This window comes from Phyllostomus hastatus, unplaced genomic scaffold, assembly GCF_019186645.2.
Source record: "Phyllostomus hastatus isolate PE091 unplaced genomic scaffold, TTU_PhHast_1.1 phas_scaffold_501, whole genome shotgun sequence".
In the NCBI taxonomy this organism is placed as follows: Eukaryota; Metazoa; Chordata; class Mammalia; order Chiroptera; family Phyllostomidae; genus Phyllostomus; species Phyllostomus hastatus.
In genome coordinates, this window is record NW_025334033.1 from 30,852,131 (window position 1) to 30,865,276 (window position 13,146).

The window sequence follows — 13,146 nt, forward strand, 5'->3', positions numbered from 1 at the left end:
CTGTACACAGAATAAGTGAGAAAGACAGGAGGTCAAGTTTCTGTTCTAACATCAGATGTTCTCATTTCAAGCTTGTAGCTGAGTCCTTTCTGTTGTTAAAAAATATGTTATATGTTAGTAAGTATGAAAATTCACTAGCTTTATAGTAACTTCTGACTTATAACTTTAGGGAATATGAGGTACTAGGTTTTTGAATACTGTTCAGATTTTCAGTTATAAAGGTTTGAGAAGCCAATTGAGCAAAGAGGCAGAAGTTAAGGTAAGCCATGAGTTGATTTAATCTTTATTGTATTTTTTCCCCATTCTCATTTAACCCCCTTATACCCCCTACTCCTCAGCAACCACTACACTCTTGGGGGGAAAAAAGAGCTGATGCCTGTCTCTAATTCCTTAGTTAGCCCCTTTCTTATTAAATGAAGTTTTTTGAACGGACTGGGTACTTCAGCGAAAAAACGCTCTGAAACGCTGTCTTAGGAATGGTCCCCCAAGGACTGAACATCAAATGTATGTGACCGTTGTTTTGTTCAAAAATTTAATTTCCATTTTAAGAAGATTTGAGTCCTGGTTTTAATGTATTTTAGGAAAACAAATAAAAATTCTTTATTAAGATTTAGATATATTTTCTAGGAAAATAATAAATTTGAGTACACTTGAAATATACAAAATCAAATCGACTGATGGGCTTTGTAATTATTACTCACATGTTATTATTAAATAGCTGTATTTCTTGTTGTCAGAAACAGGAAACATGTACGTCTGAGAAAGGAGAAAAAAAAAATCAAATTCATCCTTCCCCAAACAATCTATCAAAATTGACAGCCCCTTAACATATAATATGTAGGGCACTGTAGTTTTCTGATGGAAGCAGCTTGTAACATGGGCAGGAAGCTTTTGTGTTTTTAACATTTGACGAAGAAGCATTTGCTGAATTGGAAAAATACTAACATCTAACTCAGTATGGTGTCAGGAAATTAATATTATTTTTCTTGGCACTGCTTTATCTTTAGACTTAAATATTACCAGATGTCAAGATTTGCAAGAAATGTCATAAAATTAGTGATATCTCTATATTTTAATAAATTTGACTGCTTATTGCTGTGCAAACTAATAGTATTCAGACTTGAATATTCCATCTTAGAATCTCTAACAGTCATTTTGGCATTAAAAGACCTTGTTCCCACTCCTCTGCTCCCCTCCAAAACCTAGCGATTTTCAAAGTAGTTTAAGTGATAGCAGATATACAATATAATAGAGTGAGGAAAGGTTGCAGAAATTTGAATTATGAAAGGAATTTAATCATTTTAGCTCAGTTAACTTGATTTTTATATGTTTTAAGCAGAAATTGGAATTTATATGAGGTGGTGTCAGAAAGCTCTGCATTTATAAATGCTCACTCCTGCAAGTTAAAAACCCTGGTTCATAATTCCCACTTTGGGTCTTGGGAGCCACTTTTCAATCATTTCTCTCTGCTAATTTTGGTGTCACCCTCATTTCTTTTTAAACGATTCATTTTGAGCAAATTTGTAAATGGCCCTGATGTGTTCTACAATTTAGTCAATTACTGTTTCAGCCTGCAAGCCTCCTGGGGAACGGAACATACATGGCCTGAAGGTACGAATTTCAATAATTGTTTCAGTAAAGTTAGATGGATTTGTAATGCTGTGTTCCACTTATTGAAATGTCAAATAAAACTGCACTTTCTCAAGCTCTGACAAGCGATCTCTTTTTTTTCTTTTTCTTTTCTTTTTTTTAAATGGAAGGTGGAGGGGGGTTTTTCTGTAGTAGATGCTTAATATGTGTATATGTTTGGATACAGGGGTTTTGTTGTCATGTGTTTTATTATTTGGAATTGTTTTGTTGATCTGTTTCTTCAGAATGATCCTGGGTTCTGGTCTCCACAAAGATTTACTTACGTGAAAATATAGACTTTGTTTCAGTGATTAATTAAGCACATAAGCATAGTGCGTACAGATTACCCACCTGTCTCTTCTTTTGACATATTTATGCTAAAAACATGTATCTATTTGATGTCTTTTTAATTGTTCTGTGTATTTTGAATTCTGGGTTTCTGTTTAAGGCTTTATATTTGAAAGAAAAGCTGACTTTTAGATTCAAACATTTTATAATTAATTACTTGGATTCATTTTTTAGTGAACATGGAACATTCTACAGTGTTCTGCTTGGTTTTAGAGCTGGATGGATGTGACATCTTGAGGTTCAGTACAAACCCCTGGATGTATTCTTAACACACTTTTTTGAACATATGAGGCTTGGTTTTTTGCATGTGAAACGAAACAAAACACTAAATGGAATTTTTCTCTAGAATTGAACTCAATTCTAGACAATGAATTAGAAATTTTCCCTATTTATCTCTCCTTTTCTCCAGCGCTGTTTATTTGAGTAATGACAGTAATGGAGTATTATGTAATATACAGGTTGTATAGTTCTGTAACCTATATACTAAATAGATTCGAACCATGGGTCTGTCTGGCAACAAACTAATTAACCTTCATAGTGAAATGAGAAATTTGTGGCAAATTATAGGTTAATTAGAACTGTATCCTCAGAACACAAAACTGATCAAGAGTCTTTCTGTACTTGCAGGTGAATACCCGAGCTGGACCCTCTCAACACAGCAGCCCAGCAGTCTCGGATGCACTTCCAAGCAATAGGTAAGGACAAGCGAATGATATGTGCCCATACTCGTGATTATCTGCAAAGTTGGGGAGAGGGGCAGTGGGGTGGGGTTGTCACCTCTTCTCCTGAAGACCAAAAAATGTGTATGTGGCTAAGAAGAAATTTGAACAATTGGGTAACCCTAGCTACATACTGACTGAAAAGAGAAAACCTGCCTCATAGAGAAAGATGAAATTCAGTGTGTTAAACTGTTACTTTTGGTGTACGGAGTGATTTTCCTTCAGTTACCAAGTTATACAGGAAATTCAGTGATTTGATTATTTTATGCCTTGATGGTCTGGTTTATGAATTATTTAATGCTTGGTTTTTCATCTTTTAGCAGTATCTTAACCAGAAAGAGGCAAGGAACGAGTGAAGTGGTAAAATTTAAATTGATCAGCCATGTTGCTCATTTTTGTATCTTTGTGTTGCATAGGAGATTGAAGCTATTTTGGAATGAAAATAATTTCCATGAATTCATAGTAACATTGCCCCACACTGTGATGGATACTACTAGAGACTTGAGCCTTTTAAAATGTGTTTTTTGGACAGGCTTGAGAACTTCCAGACCCTCACAGTGCTCAAGTAGAAGGAGTGACCTGCTTCAGTTGATAGCATTCTAGGCTGTCTCTGTTGCACATTCAGTTATTCAGCTAGTACACGTGTTCTAGACCCCCACAATAAAGGAAATAATGCAATAACGCAAGTCACACATATTTTTTGGTTTCCCGGTAACATATAAAAGTTATGCTTACACTATACTATAGTCTATTAAATGCGCAATATCATTATGTCTAAAAATGTACAGAACTTAATTTAAAAGTACTTTATTGTTACAAAATGTCAGCCATCATCTGAGCTTCGAGCAAGTCCCAATCTTTTGGCTGGTGGGGGGTCTGGCCTCAATGCTGATGGCGGATGACTGATCAGGGTGGTGGCTGCTGAAGGCTGGGGTGGCTGTGGCAGTTTCTTAAAATGTGACGGTGAAGTGTGCCACACTGATCGACTCTTCCTCTCACAAATGATTTCTCTGTAGCACGTGATGCTGTTTGGTAGCATTTTACCCGCAGTAGATCTCCTTTCAAAATTGGAGTCAGTTCTCTCAGACCTTGCCGGCTATTTTGTCAACTAAGATTATAGAATGTTCTAAATCTTTGTTGTCATTTCAACAGTCCTCTCATCATTTTTACCAGGAGGAGATCCCATCTCAGGAAACCACTTCCTTTTCATGCATTATAAGCAACTCTTCATTCATTCAGGTTTTGGCTTGAGATTGCAGCAATTCACTCACATATTCAGGCTCCACTTTCAATTCTAGCTCTCTTGCTCTTTCCACCACATCTGCAGTTACTTCCTCCACTGAAGTCTTGAACCCCTAAAAGTCACCCGTGAGGGTTGGATTCAACTTCTTCTAAGCTCTTGTTAATGTTAATATTTTGACCTCTTCCTGGGAGTTGCAAATGTTCTTAATGGCATCTAGAATGGTGAATTACTTCCAGAAGGTTTTCAGTTTACTTTGCCCATATCCATCAGAGGAATCACTATCTATGCAGCTATAGCCTTACAAAATGTATTTCTTAAGAGTTGAAGGTCAAAATTACTTTGATCCATGGGCTGCAGAATGGATGTTGTGTGCAGGCATGAAAGCAACATTAATTTTGTGTACATCTTTATCAGAGCTCTTGGGTAACCAGGCACATTGTTAATGAACAGTAATATTGAGAAAGATTTTTTTTTTTTGCATAGTAGATCTCAACAGTGGGTTTAAAATAGTCAGTAAACCACGTTGTAAACAGATGTGCTATCATCCAAGCTTTGAGGTTCCATTTGTAGAGCATAGGTAGAGCAGATTTAGCCTAATTCTTGAGGGCCCTAGGGTTTTCAGAATGACAAATGAGCCCTGGCTTCAACTGAAAGTCACCAGCTACATTAGCACCTAACAAGAGAGTCTGCCTGTCCTTTGAAGCTTTGAAGCTTTCAGGCTTTCACTGACTTCTCCTCTCTAGCTATCTCTTGAACACTTAGAGGCAATTGTAGGGTTATTAATTGGGTCTAATTTCTATATTGTTCTGTGTCAGAGAATAGGGAGGCCACAGGAAGGAGGGGAAGGGAGACAGACAGACAGACAGATAGACACATGGACACAGGGAAATGGCCAATCAGTGGAACAGTGAGAACACACCCATTTATTAAGTTGGCTGTTTTATGTGGATGTGGTTCTTGACTCCCCCAAACAACTACAATAGTAACATCGAAGATCACTTACTACAGATCACCAGAACAAATACACTAATAATGACATACTTTGAAATATTGTAAGAATTACCAAAATATGACACAGACACAAAGTGAGCAAATGCTGTTAGAAAAATGGTGCCAATAGACTTGATCGACGCAGGGTTGCTGCACACTTCCCACTTGTAAAAAACACAGTATCTTCAAAGTAAAATAAAGCACAATAAAACAAGGTACGCCTCTACTTGACAATGACCCTGTGAAGGTGATTGCTCTGCATGTATGTGTGTATTCACATTGGTGACTGATAGGCCAACATCAAACCACAAAAAGCCTTCCCATTCTTTGTCCAGATTTTCCTGGGTTTAGGGCTGTAGCCAGTATTTACACAGCCCTTCATCAACTGAGATGCCGTTTAGGCTTCTGCTTGCCCTTCTATACCTCTCTTTTCCCTCTTAACCCCGAGTCTTGGTTCTGGTTTTGGTTTTTTTGTCAGGGGACTTCACTGTATAGGTCATTTAAAGTCTCTCCTTCGGACTCTGTCTTTATACTTCTGTCCCCTCCCCAAAAGTCACTTCCTTGACTGCTTTATTATGGTGTCGGTGTATCTATGCATCAGCTTTCCTGCTATGAACACACCACCCTTATAGGGTGTTTCCGTCTTAAGCAATTCATTCTGTCTTAAAACACAGCCTGGTTGTTCACCAGTGGACCATCTGTCTTGTGGTCATGGGGGTAGGTCTCTTAGTAATCATCCAGGGACTCGGCCCTGTGGCTTCTCGTCCTGCTTCCTGAGCATGTGAGCCATGGCCCAGCAGAGTGACTGCATGGGGACTGAAGGTCAGTTGTTGCACTCAACTCAAAGAGGGCAGGGCACTTAATTACAACCGCTACTTCCAGAAAAGATGTTGTTCACATAGGCTGATCATGAGCCTTGAGGAAAAACCAGGACTTTTCCTGGTGTTTTAGGTCAAATCTTATCATTGCATAAAAAGAGGATAGAGTTGAAAAGAATTGTAAGATAGAGAAGAAGCAGGATAACTTTTCAGTTCTCTCAGACTTGGTTTTAAAAACATGAGTGAACTGGCTTGGCTTTTTAAAAAGTGTCATTTATATTCACAGAGTTTTATGAAGTCTTCAGGTAGGACAGAGGCTGTCTGATCTAGTGGTTCTCGGCCTTTTGTTGCAACATCTTCCCATAGGGCATGACAGCCTCCCTAATAGCAACAGTAGTTTGCCCCAGTAGTGATTTCTGTTATGGCAGGAATGCAATTTGAAAAAGTCCTCCAGGTGACTTTAATATGCCACCCTGGGTTGGCCGTGTTCTGTGCCCCATGTTGATAGCTAATCAAAAGTATTTGAGTGCCTTCTTCATTAGGTGCTTCCCTACACACTAGGAACACAGTGTGGTCTTTCTCCTTTGGAGCTTGCTACCTAATAGTCACACAGACAAAAAAAGTCCAAATATACAAATAATTATACTTTATAATGTTATAAAGGAAACAGGCAAGTTTTGAAGGGAGAGCACACTAGGGAGGAATATGGCTAGATTTAGACTGGGTGCTTTGGGAAGACTTTCTGGGGAAGAGTGATCTTTCCCAGAAGGATGAGGATGAAGCTGCGTCAAGAGCCAGAAAAGGGCCTTTCAGAGGGAGGGGAGAGCATATGTGAACATCCTGGGGTGGAGAAGGAGCTCAGCATGTTGGTAAGTAGGCCAGTTTGCCTGGTGCACAGGGAAGGGTGCTGAGCTGGGGAAGGTATGGAGAGAGGAGAGGAAAGCAATAGGAGTGATGGGAGAAAAGGAGGTAGGCAGGAGCCACATCATGCAGGGCCTTGTGTTTGAATTTTCCCCAGTGTATTGGCAGACCATTAGACGACTTTCAGCAGGAGAGTGCCATTGCCAACTCCTTGCCTGTGATGTGCAGAATGAGAATGAGAAGCCCAATCTTTCCTGCTCTCCTTAGATGCTTAACTCACTCCTGGCCGGGTGGTCATCCAGGCTCTTCCTGAATAGCTCTGTGGCAGGAATGCACTCTGTTGGCTGGGGCAGCCCCTTCCGTTTTCATGTACTAAATCTTAGGATGTTCTTTTTTGTGAGCTGAGATTTGTCTCCCTTTACTACCTATTCATAAAGATTTGGTTCAGCCCTCAGAACAGGGCTGTTCTCTCTAATAGATGATAACTCTTCCAGTCATCTTCCCTCTAAACATAATTCTCCTAGATTTCCTCTCTCAGTAAATGCTCCCATATCTATTTCCGTTGCTTACTCCAGATGACCTGCCAATATCCTGTGCTGCCTCCCAGGGTTCCCTCAGCCCCACATCCAGTCAGTTCCTACACTTGTAGGTTCTGCCGCCTGAGTCACTCTGGAGTGTGTCTACTTGCCAGCACCCCAGTTGCTGCAAAGGCTGTTTCGGCTCTAGATCACTGCTACAGCCTCCTAATCATTTCCTCCCTCCAGTCTTGCCCCACTGAAGTCCCTCCTTCACACTGCAGTCAGAACTGTCTTGCTAATGTGAGTTCTAAGCCCATCATTTCTGCTTTTACTGCTTCTCACAATCTTCAGGGTGAAGTGTACCCTCTACAGCTGGTGAGCACTGGCCCTTCGTATGTGGGTGCTCAGCCCACTCCAGCCGCCCAGCCTGCCACTCCTGCTCCTTCTTAACTGACATTCCAGGTCTGCTGATAAAGACAGGGGCCCTTAATGGGTCACATTTCTTCTTTCACCCTGTTGGGTTTTCACATCTGCTTCTGCCTCTTTCCTGCTTTTCTCCTCTTTTAACCCCCTCTTCTGCCTTCAGTCTGGCTAACTTTGGTCATCTTTGAGGAACAAAGCTGTTACTTCTTCTAAACACCATCCCTGATTATTACGTACTTCCCAGTTTACACCAAGTACCCCTTCTATGAATTCCCATAACCCCCTTCTGCTTGCTTTACTGTAGCAGTTAGCACATTGTATTATAACTACCTCTGTCCCCAGTAGATTCTGTGCTCTTTGAGGGCAGTGACTGTAACATATTCAAATTGGACAATGGGAGGAATCATGCTTGGGGCATAGGAGATAGTAATGCTTGAATGAATGAATGGATGAATGGATGAATGAATGAAAGAATGAACTAGCTAACTGCTAATTAACTTAGATGCCCTTTAAGCCTTATCTCTGGATTAAATTCTCCGAACTCATTCAGCTTTTCTGATATGACATTATTTCTAGACCTCTCACCCTGTTACTCTTTGGCTATCTCATTGTCCCTCTTAAAGTGTCATAACCAGGTTATAATTGTATCACATTTAAATTTTAAAAAGGTTTTAAAAGTGGTTTTTAAAAGTCACTGTGACCATACCAGTGAATAAAATATCAAGTCAACTGGGGCACAAAGAAAATGCCAGAATACATAGAAATACTTTCCTTTTTTTTAACCGAAGTTGGTAACCAGATTCTGGCATAATGAATGGAATCAGCTTTTTCCTCTGTTACCTCAGAGCATGAATTGGTCTTTGCCTTAGGTGCACGACTGCTATCAAACTGAGCTTACTAATCCACGTGGTGTTTCTAGGCCGTAATTATGGAATTCAAGTCCCACTGCCAAGGCAAGACCTTTCCCAAACGTCTTGATTTTCTCTTGCTGTAAAATTAGGATGATTAGACTTTCTGTATATCTACCTCTGGTGTTAGAAGATTGATGAAGTTGTATCAAGGAATCACATTTTTTTTCTTGCATGAAAAGTGTTTTATAAATGCAGCGAATCAAAATGTTATTATTTCGAGTTGTATGATAAAATGGAATCTGTGGAGAAACATTTCCCAGGCATTGTTTGGTAACTTCTGTTTTTACAATAATTGCAACTATTAAATTGGGAGTTATCTGTGGAAACAGAGGGATCTAAATGTTACTCAGGAAGAAGAGTATGTATTTAAGAGAGGTAGACTGACTTTGAGCAAGGTCTGTACCTTAGTGGGTGTTTTGTTTTGCTTTGTAAACTGAGAGTAATTATATCCCACAGGCCAGTTTCTCTAAACTTCTGCACAGGTGTATAGTTATTGTAAGGATTAAATCAGGATAGTAAGTAAGAGTGTTTAGCACTGTGCCTGGCACATGGTCATCACTCAGTAAAAGGAACTGCTATTATTGTTTTTTTTAAGTGGACCAATTTAAGGCAGCTGTTTATTTTTTGGTATATGTTTCAGCTTTAGTTCCACTCTAGAAAGTTCTTAACTGCCACTTAGGTACATGCATTCTTCGACTTGGGAGGACATTATTGAAGTTTAGAACCATTGGTTGAGGGCATGCTTTATAACATCTGAGAAAAGTAAAGACTAAGGCTTCATCGTCTGCATTTGACCATAGCAGAAGTTTAAGAAGTATTTAGTAAGAAGAACAATTACAACTGGGAATAGTGAGTGTGGCCAAATTTGAAATCTGAGATTTTCTCAAATATAACATTAGAAGTGCTGAGTCAGTGTGTGTGTGTGTGTGTGTGTGTGTGTGAGAGAGAGAGAGAGAGAGAGAGAGAGACCAACATATGGTAACAACCAGAACAGTGATCACCCTTATCGGACACTTAGCACATGCCAGGTTGCTGGGCTGGGCTCAAGGGTGGAATGTGTAGACAGGTAAGTTGTGATCTGTGTCCTCAAGGAGCTTTCAGTCTTGGGGCAGGTGTGGTGGGAGTAGAGACATCTATCCGTACCGATGAGTAACACAGGGAGGAAAGTTCCTTCGGAAGTTGAGGTTCAGAGAGAATAAGGACTCTGTCTCAGAGCACATAGCTGTTGAGTACCAGGAGTTATTTCTGCTGCACATTTGTTTCCCAGGAATTGAACTTAACTCTAACTGTAGCATTTAAACCATTTAAACCATCAGCATTTAAACCATTTTATCTTTTAAAGTTCTGTAATCTTTGCTTGTTGTGAACATTCTAAGAGTGCATGGTTGAAATACTTTGGACTTGGCAGATGAAGAGCTCACATCAAATAGCCACTGCAAGGCTACCCAGAGGCAGCAGAACGAACAGCCAAACGCCGTCTCTGCAGTAGCCTGCAGTGCTCCAGCTTCCTTTTGACTGTAGGCGTCTTTATTACTTAAATTACTAATGGGGTTTCAGTCACTTTATTAATAGCTTTGCCATTTGGCCAGTTACTTTTGAAAAAATATTGTACAAGAAAGATATAAAGAATGCAGTCCCTATATGTATGTTTTACTCTGGAACTTTCAGTGGTGTTCAGAGGGGTCGATCTTACCATTAAAAATTATGTCTTCCCTTTTCAGCTTAAAGAAGTCTTCTGCTGAACTGAAAAAAATATTAGCCAATGGCCAGGTAGGTGTCATTACAGATTAATATTTTCAGATAGTAGTAACTTATTATTGTCCAGTTTTTGTGTCCATAAACTTAACAAACAGATAGGGTCTGTGAATTCCTTCTTGTCATAAATGAATTACATGGCTTAATTTGATTGGCAGAACAATTTGCAGCACGTTTTTCAAACTGTGCTAATGGGTTTCACTCCCAGCAGATTGAAGTACCATGCACACACCCTGCTGCCTTCTCAGTTCAAAAAAAGTCAATCAGTTCTGAACAAGTGTGTCAACCCCACGGGTTGTCAAAACGGCCCTGTGTCCTGAGGTGACTATTTCTCTCATTATGTTTGGGGAAAAAAGTAAACCAAACTGTTACTTTTTCACCTTAGTACAGTTCTTTTGTCCTGAGACTAACACCGGCTTTTCAAAGAAATAGAATCACGAGAGATTGTTGGCATTTAAAATTCCTGGGCTTCAGGAGCCCCGCTCTGCCTGGTCGACCGGCCACCTTCCAGCGGCATGACCCAACCCCCCAGCCAGGAACAAACAGGCCTGCGGGCCACTTACTCCTCACTGATTCCGGTTCAAGTGAATGGACACATCTGAAATAGTGTACTGCTTTTAAACATACACTGGTAAATTAAGCTACCTACAGGGTCCTCGATTCTTCAGTAGCAACATAAATGCGTTTTAATGTTTGTTATAGAGGAAGCCCTTTGATAGCCTTGGAGGCAGGCGCCTGTCCATTGCGATTAAGCCTGCCTATTAGGCTCTATTGACTGAGACATCTGTGTCACTGCAAATAAAAGACTCTTATTGATTTTCTTAACTGCTGTTCACTTCCCGTCCATGTTTCGAAGGCTGAAATCTTAATTATCTCAGATGCTTATTCAGTGCCTTCACACGCTGACCTCTCCAAGCCTCATTGGCATTTCATGAATCAAGGACTTGTAGTGGAGCATGTCAAGAAGACAAAGCAGGGTCCTCATGCTTGTCCTTTACTATCACCTGTAACTTTGTGGCCTAATAGATTTGTTTGCCTTGAAACGGTGACTGTGTAGTGGTGCTTCTGGAAGCCTTCCTTATTTAGTGCACAGTCCCTTGAACACAGTCAGAAAAAGTAAGTTGATGCGGTTTTGACATCCGATCATCATCCAGAGTGTGGATTCTAGTTCTTCCACATTGTATGTACAGCTGAGGGGAATCTGGCGTTACATGTGTAATCTATGCGGTCTCAGAATTTTAGATCGTATTTATCTAGTATTTTTAACTTTAAGCAGTCAAAGGTTTGTCTGGATTGAGGTTCCCCTGTGTGTCCCTCTGGTACTCTGTGTTCAGAACCAGTATGAAACAAAACTGGACTAAAAGCAGAAATATTGAGCCTAGGATGTTTATTTATCTTCAACATCTTATTACTAATTGTAATTTATGTATAAGTCATTTGTGTTCTTCAGCTGGAAAATATACTTCAAAATTGACATAAATTAAGAAGCTTTAACTACATTTGTTCAACTCAGGCAATGGAAAATAACCTGTCATAGATTCCCCTTTCAAAAATGAAAAAGAGTTTATTTCTACTGGAAAAATAAACATTCAGAAACGTTTCTAGTGTTTTGACACCAAACCTACTACCATAAATATCTTAATGTTCTTGGTTTTGAGGTTCTCTTCAGTGGAGGATGTCATGGCAGTGATTTTTGACACTTGAAGATTGTTTACTGCTTTCCCTTGGGAATGTGGTAACCCCGCATTAAATAGGGTGGCATTTCTTTCTCTTAAGGATTAGCCTTTTATATTTTCTTTCATTTACAAAAGCAAACAAAACACCCCCCTACCACCACTATTGAAAATCTTCAAAAATACCTTTTTCTTCTACTAATTCCTCAGTTTGCTGGTGCTACAGGGTAACTAAAGAGGGAGCGAGATTGCACTGCAGCGCGGTAATGTGCACAGTTGTGGGCATCCATAAATTTCTGGGCTGAACACTAACACCACTTGATATGGAAGATGTAAGTCACATTTAACGATACTTTAACACTTGAGCGTAGTTTTTTATTTTAGTGGTTTATGCTCTCAAGCATTAATAATGATTTGCCTTTCCACTAGCCTCCACTTAGATTTAATAAGGAATTCATATTAATCATTAAAAGAAAGGGACATGATTCTTCAAGATAATCAAATATTGACAGGTTAGAAATAGCTTTCAGCCTGGGTTCATTGATATAGGTTATGTGATATAAATATTTATTTCTTTTCTGTCACTCAGAGTAAATGCCACCAATTGATTCCGCATTGATATAGTGTCAACAGTTCATAAGAAACATTTGACTGGCTTGTGTTTTCCGATTAGTCTCTGCTCTCTAAAGTGGGATTTACTAAATCTCTCCAATTGTCTGCTCATAGAGTGTGACTGCTTTCTGAAACCATTATTGCTTCGATTTGTGAAGCAAAGGTCTAGTGATAGGACTAGTTTCTAGCAGACCTTTACATATAAAATAAGGATTAATTGAGCATTTTTATTTTAATGATTTATCAGCGATAGGTACTGATTCTTCTTAACACAGGCAGACAATAAACAAAGAATATTTTCTTTGTTGATCCATAATTGAATTCCATTTCATTTTCCCCATTAATTTCATTAATATTATATTAAATCAAGCACTTTTGTAAAAGTTTAACGTTTAGTGTTTGGAATAGAGACACCATTTTTCTGTTATTGCTTAAACAGAGGATTCCTTTTTTTCCAGCTCTAAAAAAATCGTAAAGTATTTTTGGCATGTTTTACTTAGGACTATAAATCAGTACCAATTATGTGTTTTCTGAATGTGTTTTTCTCACTTCATTTTAACATTGGCCCTTGATTTGAAACTGATTAAAAATGGCTCAGTGGGTCAATTTAAAAGATTTAAAAAGTGCACAGTTATTTCAAGTATGT

General features: G+C 39.2%; 1 protein-coding gene across 4 annotated transcripts in view; it reads left to right on the plus strand.

Annotated features, from left to right (window-relative positions):
- The window catches only part of MAP2K5 (mitogen-activated protein kinase kinase 5), a 254,155-nt gene that overhangs the window by 39,863 nt on the left and 201,146 nt on the right, over window positions 1-13,146 (plus strand). For all 4 annotated transcript variants that reach the window (XM_045823533.1, XM_045823535.1, XM_045823534.1 and 1 more), the window contains exons 5-7: window positions 1,571-1,611; window positions 2,605-2,672; window positions 10,182-10,230. In XM_045823533.1, the coding sequence (XP_045679489.1) occupies window positions 1,571-1,611; window positions 2,605-2,672; window positions 10,182-10,230 (158 nt within the window). The remainder of the gene's footprint in view (window positions 1-1,570; window positions 1,612-2,604; window positions 2,673-10,181; window positions 10,231-13,146) is intronic.